The sequence below is a fragment of the Mirounga leonina genome, unplaced genomic scaffold, assembly GCF_011800145.1.
Source record: "Mirounga leonina isolate KUSES-001 unplaced genomic scaffold, KU_Mleo_1.0 Mir_170, whole genome shotgun sequence".
Taxonomy (NCBI): Eukaryota; Metazoa; Chordata; class Mammalia; order Carnivora; family Phocidae; genus Mirounga; species Mirounga leonina.
In genome coordinates, this window is record NW_023270433.1 from 27,039,571 (window position 1) to 27,047,367 (window position 7,797).

The 7,797-nt window shown below is 38.0% G+C and overlaps 1 protein-coding gene and 1 pseudogene across 1 annotated transcript; one reads left to right on the forward strand and one right to left on the reverse strand.

Annotated features, from left to right (window-relative positions):
• Positions 1 to 278: 278 nt before the first annotated feature.
• LOC118017861 (olfactory receptor 13F1-like) lies at positions 279 to 1,488 on the forward strand. Its single transcript, XM_035016175.1, has one exon. The coding sequence runs from the start codon at positions 496 to 498 to the stop codon at positions 1,453 to 1,455; it is 960 nt and encodes a 319-aa protein (XP_034872066.1). The 5' UTR covers positions 279 to 495; the 3' UTR covers positions 1,456 to 1,488.
• A 4,995-nt stretch (positions 1,489 to 6,483) lies between these two features.
• On the reverse strand, positions 6,484 to 7,475 carry LOC118018142 (annotated as a pseudogene).
• Between the last annotated feature and the right edge of the window lie 322 nt (positions 7,476 to 7,797).

Consider the following 7,797-nt stretch of genomic DNA (forward strand, 5'->3'; position numbering starts at 1 on the left):
TTAGCAGGTTTATGAAATGCAATTAAATCCTTCATCAATGTAACTTTTACAAAAATTTTTTCTTTCCCCAGCAGATCTCTGTCCTTACCTTGATTAAATCTAATGCATTTTTTTGATTAAACTAAGTCTCAAACTGTCTCACTGAGCATCATCCCCAACATAGAGTTAGGATTCTTACTCTTTGTGTTCTCTAGTACCCTAGGGCATGCTTATATCATGTTCTTGTAATTATTTAGTTACTTGACTATGTGATATTCTATTGTGAGTTGCCCAAGAGCAGCTTTTTATGTAATTCAACTCTAGATCTTCAGTGACTTGTAGTATATTCAATAAATGTTGAATGAATGCATAAATCATTAATATGGGATTGCCAGAATAATGATCCTTTTAAAGTACCCCTACCAAACACCCCTGGAAAGTTGGTAGAATTTAATTTTTATAATATATACAATGTATATTTTTATTCACTACTGCAGATAAACAAAAAGGAATAAAATGGTCAAGGCAAACTTGACAGTCATTTCAAATTTTATATTTCTGGGATTTACTCACTACCCCAAAGTTAACATCATCATATTTGTGTTGTGCTTGCTGATGTACCTGATTACCCTGCTGGGTAATATAATTCTGATCTCCATCACTGTCCTGGATTCCCACCTACACAAACCCATGTACTTCTTCCTCAGCAACCTCTCCTTTTTAGACATCTGGTACACCTCCTCTGCTCTCACTCCAATGCTGGCAAACTTTGTTTCAGGAAAAAACACCATCTCATTCTCAGGATGTGCCATTCAGATGTACCTTTCTCTTGCCATGGGGTCCACTGAGTGTGTGCTCCTGTCCATGATGGCATATGACCGGTATGTAGCCATCTGCAACCCCCTGAGGTACCCCATCATCATGAACAAGAGTGTTTGTGTGCAGATTGTAGCTGGCTCCTGGGTGACAGGCTGCCTCACTGCCCTGGTGGAAACAATGTCTGTGCTGCATCAGTCTCTCTGTGGAAATAGCATCATCAATCATTTCACTTGTGAAATTCTGGCTGTGTTGAAACTGGTTTGTGTAGACACTTCCAGGGTACAGTTAATCATGCTGGTGATCAGTGTACTTCTTCTTCCTATGCCAATGCTCCTCATTTGTATATCTTATGCATTCATTCTCTCCAACATTCTGAGAATCAGCTCAGTGGGTGGTCAAAGCAAAGCCTTTTCAACATGTGCAGCCCACCTGACTGTGGTGGTTTTGTTCTATGGGACAGCTCTCTCCATGTACCTGAAGACCTCGGCCATAGATTCACAGGAAATAGATAAATTTATAGCTTTGGTATATGCTGGATTAACCCCCATGTTGAATCCTATCATCTATAGTCTACGGAACAAGGACGTAAAAACAGCTGTGAAAAAATTGCTGATTAGGAACCCTCTTTGTGCTTTTTTAATCCCCAGTAGCAAATAATATCAATAAACATTAACCTGAGGGATGTTTTAGTGGTCAATACACAACAGAACATTGGGATAATGGGGGAAGACACTCATTTTTTAAAAAGATTTATTTATTTTAGAGAGGGATTGAGCATAATGGGAGGACAGAGGGCAAGGGAGAGAGAATCTTAAGCAGATTCCACACTGAGTACAGAGCCCAACATGGGGCTCAATCTCATGACCCTGAGATCATGACCTGAGCTGAAACCAAGGGTCAGATGCTCAACTGACTGTACCACCCAGGTGCCCCAGGAACACACTCATTTTAAGTGAGATGTATGATTTCCTAAGTTTCCTCTTTGACTACTGAAACTAAAATAATATAGATACCTTTTACATAAGCATATCTGAAATATTATGCAAATGGCTCTCGTGATGACAAATTTCAATTTTTATTTTGGGTTATAGAGTGTAAGTATAATTTTAAACATTAAGTTAGTATATTGTTAGTATTCAAAATTTTGTACATGTAATATGCAAATGTAATGCCTATAGTAGACTTTTTAGCTAATTTATGATTAACCTCTGTTTTAGTCTGAATTGTGTCCCTCCAAACCTCATGTTGAAGCTCTAACCCCCCAGTACCTAAGAATGTATCTATATTTGGAGATATGGCCTTTTAAAAAGGTGATTAAGTTAAAATAAGGCTGTCATTGTGGACCCTCATACAATCTGAGTTGTGTCATTATAAGAAGAAATTTAGACACACATGGATTCACCAGGGATGCTCACATACAGAGGAAAGGACATAGCAAGAAGGTGACTATCTGCAAGCCAGGGAGAGGCTTCAGAAGAAATCAAATCTGCCAACACTTTAATCTTGGACTTCTAGCCTCCAGAAGTCTGAGCAAGTAAATTTCTGTTGTTTAAGCAACTCAATCTGTGGTATTTTGTTATGGCAGCTTTAGAAAACTAGTACAACCTCTTTTTCAGCATAGCTAAATTTAATGGAAGAAATTGCATATTCCACAAAGTGTAACTATGTTTTACATGTGTGGATATATTTGTGCATGCAGATAGATGTGTGTGATGTGAATGTCTATGTACACATGGAAAAGGTCTGTACAAATGTATCCTGAATAGAAATGGGTAGGAGTGCCAGTCTGGAAAAAAAATCAAGAGAGTTTAGTAGTTTGTTGTTGGTCTTAGAGTGCTGACACTATTGGGGCACCTGGGTGGCTCAGTCGTTAAGCGTCTATCTCCGGCTCAGGTCATGATTCGGGGGTCTGGGGATGGAGCCCCGCATCGGGCACCCTGCTCCGCGGGAGGCCCGCTTCTCCCTCTCCCACTCCCCCTGCTTGTGTTCCCTCTCTCGCTGTGTTTCTCTCTGTCAAATAAATAAATAAAATCTTTAAAAAAAAGAATGCTGACATTATTTTGTAAATTTAAATAAGCTACAGGATGTTTCATTGAAACTATTAGTACCCTTCCCTTTTTTATTGTTCTTTCCCCTGACACCTAGTTTCTTAAATCCAAGGGTATAAATGAACCTATCAGCTCTTAGAAAGAAAATACCTGATATGTATATTATAAGATATACAATACCCCAAACCCACTAAAATGGTGTGAATGGTGTGAATTATTGAAATACATGAATATATCTATTATATAACTGTACACTCAGCAGCATTTGTAGCATTTGTATATACTTTCTGGACCAGATGACTAAATGTGAGTTCAGTGTGCAAAACTTATTTGCTCATCATGAAGTTGTCGCCAGAGTCAATAAAATTGTTGAGATGGCTTGGATCCAGAAAGCAATGGGATGAAGAAAATAGGATGAATATGGGAATTACAGGGTTGTAGGGCTGATTTGATTTCTCAGGTATGAATAAATGGTCATCGAAGATGATTGGTCCATTGGTCTAAGTGAAAGATCTCAGATACAGCCATTGATTGGATGAGAGGAGAAGCTTAAGGATGATGACTTCACGAAGATAGGGATGTAAGTTGGTTGACTGGTTTGCTGTGCTTTGATGGTCAGACTTACAGGAGAAGACAGATTAGTGAAGTCCAGGCAAGAAATCAGAACTAAAGCTATACATACGTTGGGAAGTCTTTTGCACAGAGATGGAAATTGATCCCTAGTTGTAGATGATGTCATCTAGGGAGAAATTTAGGACAATTGTCTATAAAATTGTTGGCTTTGTTTTCCTGTGATTGGGCAGAACTGTGATAAAGGTGAAGGAATAATACACTTCGGATCTAGAGTAAAGAATTAGTGGGTTTTTTTTTTTGTTTCTATACAGGCTTAGAGATTATAGGCAATTTATTAAACATCTTAATCTAATTTCCTCTTCTATGAAATGGGAATGATTTATTTAATATATTTATAGTAATTATTTAAAAGTTCATATTTGCTAATTCCAAAAGACCACCTGTCAGTCAGCTAGGATGATAGGCTTATCACTTTGATACAGTCAGTTTTTGATCTTCTTTTTCTGGCTAGACTGTAGCTTCAGTTAGTTTGAATTTACCTGTGATTTCAAATGTATTGAGCAACATCTTGTTAGTGTAAGTCTAGGCCTATTGCTCTGGTAATACTTAGGGATATAAGCATAAAATACCCCAAGTTATCTCTTTCTCCCTCTGTCTTTCTCTGACAATCTGAGCTGAGTCATTCCCTTTGTGGATGTCCTCTTGATTCTACATGGGTTCTTACAACCTGAATTGGGCCTCCCTTTCATGTTGATATTTCACTTACTCCATCAGGCTCCAAAACATCATGCTGGGCAGAACAAGCAAAGATGCCTCCTGAACACTGTTTGGTTGCTGAAACCTTTGCTGAGTGTCCCTTTAGCATAGATTCTCCTCATCCAGCTCAGGCTATGACACTGTACCAGGCAGCTCAACTATATATCATATAAACATATGATATCACATAAAAAAATAAAACTGCATACTATTATTCACTAGCAATTTCAAAGGGTGTTTTTTTTTTAAAGGAAAATATTTAAAATGAAACTATTGCTGCTGAAAAAGCGAAATTGTCAGTATTCTTTAAGAAGGATTTATACAGGGGCACCTGGGTGGCTCAGATGGTTGAGTGTCTGCCTTTGGCTCAGGTCATGATCCCAGGGCCCTGGGATCAAGGCCCACATTGGGCTCCCTGCTCGGCAGGGAGCCTGCTTCTCCCTCTCCCTCTTCTATTCCCCTGCTTGTGCTCTCTTGCTCTGTCAAATAAATAAATAAAATCTTTTTAAAAAAGAAGGATTTATACAATTGATATTATCTTTTTCTCAGCAATTTTTTATTAGAGAATAATTATACACTGATACGATTTTTGTCTTACCCAGCCCAAATGTTTTATCTGCTCTTATATTTCCATACATTTAAAATTAGCTGATACTTTATCAAAAACTTTTGAATTTGTTGTTTAGTCAATGAAATAATACATAAATTCAAGTTCTCTTATCTCACTGTATTATATCAAGTGCTTGGACTATATTTTACTATTCTTTTTTTTTTTATTTAAAGATTTTATTTATTTGACAGAGAGACGCAGGGAGAGAGGGAACACAAGCAGGGGGAGTGGGAGAGAGAGAAGCAGGCTTCCTGCTGGATGTGGGGCTCGACCCCAGGACCCCCAGATCATGACCTGAGCCGAAGGCAGATACTTAATGACTGAGCCACCCAGGTGCCCCTATATTTTACTATTCTTTAAAAATGTTAATTCAGTAATTAATTATTGTCTACTGTTTTAAATTTATTTGACATTAGACTTCATACAGAGAACAGTGAGTTCTGCCATTGGGGAGATTTCAGAATCTAATAAATGATTTGGTATAAAAGGAAAATTACCATAGCAGAGGTAAAGTTCAAGGCAGCATAGAGGAGGGAATAACTAACTAAGTTTTGGAAGGATTTGCAGAAGATCGAACACTTGAATTTTCTTTAATGAGTTTGCTAGGTTGTTACCATAGAAAGAGAAATGTGATGAGGGGGAAGAAGTGGGCATATGCTATTGTCTTTAGGTAGGGAAAGAACATGATATAATTGGAGAACTAATAGTGAATGGAGCATAGCATTGTGCAAAGGGGGTGGGAGAAACAGAGGAAGGAAAGAAGAAGGGGAAATAGATACCTGAAAAATTAGGTTGGGGCCAGATCAAGTCCTTGGGTAAAACAAACATCAGTATTAAACAGACAAACAGAAAAACTCAAGTAGTTCTCTCAAAAGGGAGCTGAAAAATATGTGTTTTACTTGTTCAGTAGACAAAGGTACAGATGGTCCTTGACTTAAAATGGTTTGACTTAGGATTTTTCGACTTTATGATGATGCAAAAGCGATATGCATTCAGTAGAAACCATACTCTGAAATTTGAATTTTGATCTTTTCCTGGGCTAGCAACATGGTAGCTCTTGATACTCTCTTGTTACGCTAGGCAGTGGCCACAGCTTCCAGTCTGAGTCACATGATCAGAAGGGTAAACAGCTGATACACTCACAACCATTCTGAACCCATATAACCATTCTGGTTTTCAATTTCAGTATAGTACTCATATAATTTATTATTGTATGAAATATTCAGTATTTTATTGTAAACAGTCTTTGTGCAAGATGATTTTGAACAACTGAAGGCTAATGTAAGTGTTCTGAATGCGTTTAAGGTAGGCTAGGCTAAGCTATGATGTTCAGTAGGTTAGACGTATTAAATGCATTTTTTACTTATGATATTTTCAACTTCCAATGGGTTTATCAGGACATAACCCCATCAGTTGAAGAAGATCTGTACTGGATTTTTTTGGAAAAGCCTAATTTTATTTCTTTTCTTATTCCTTAAAGTTTACTCTCACTTCTTATACCAGTTGTCTCTACATTTTTATAAAAAGGTGAAGTTAGATTATTATCTTGAAATTTATTTCCAACTCCTAAATTCTGTGATGCTACATATGATCTTTATTTCTTTTGTTCTGTTTATATTAAAAACCTACGTCTCACATCTATGGGCTTATTTTGTGCATGAACTTAAAGAGGTAAGTTTCTCATCCTTTCCTCCAGGACTACTGTCTAGTCATCAATTTCCTCATAGCTCCATGCACCTCTGTATTTCTCAAGCTATAGATGATAGGATTGAGCATGGGAGTGACTACTCCATAGAACAGAGCAATCAATTTGTTAAAAGCAGAGTCTTTGGACTTTGGCTTCATATACATGAAGAGGATTGTCCCATAAAACACGGTCACTACTGTTAAGTGAGCTGAGCAGGTAGAAAAGGCCTTTTTTCTTCCTTCTGCTGAACTGATTCTTAGTACAGTAGAAAGGATGAAAATGTAGGATATACAAATTAACAGTAATGGAGAAAACAAAAATATTACATTGCCCAACATTATAGTACTCTCATTCAAGGAAATATCTGTACAAGCCAGCTTGACAAAGGCCAGTATTTCACAAGCAAAGTGATTAATGACATTTTTTTCCACAGAAGGGCAACCGTATTGCAAGAATAGTTTCTGTCAGTGAATTGAGAAAGCCCAACCCCCAGGAGAGTTGCCATCTGAATACAAAGTGCCTTGCTGATGATGGCGTATCTCAGAGGGTTACAGATGGCCACAGAACGGTCATATGCCATCACTGCTAGGAGCACACACTCTGTGGACCCCATAGTGTAGGAGACAGACATCTGAACAACACATCTAGTGAAGGAGATGGTTTTTTTCTGTGATAGGAAGTGTATCAGCATTGAGGGGATAAAGGAGGATGTGTACCAAATGTCTAGGAAGGAAAGGTTACCAAGGAAGAAGTACATGGGCGTATGGAGGCAGGAATCCAGAAGAGTTAGGATGATCAAGGTGCTGTTTCCCAGCAGGATCACCAGGTACATCATCAAGCACATCACAAAAAGGAGTTTTTCCACTCTTGGGTACTCAGAACGTCCCTGCAGAATGAACTCAATGTCAGTCCAATTCATCCTGTCCACTTTACTGTTTTGTACCTGGAGTGATCCAGAAGAGAAAAGTGCATGTGAGTTTAAGAAGTCTGTACATATTCCCATATGCAGTAAGGGATCATCGGAGGAGGGGCAGCCAAGCGTGTCAGCCCTAGTGGAGTGCTGGTAGCAGCTGTCAGTTTAGCTTTTTGAATTTATCTTCTTTTCCATTTCCTGAGATTGTGATACACAGTTCTGAGGCAGGGAAGAACTATTTGCATTTTTAACAAACATCTGTTATTTCCAATTCATTGGACCCACAGATCCCACTTTGAATATCATTATTGTGGAGAGGCTGTGCCTAATCTGTTAAAAAATATCTGTGTATTTGATTTTATTTCATGGCAATCATTAACAATATCATTGGTTTAAGACTTTATAATTTATA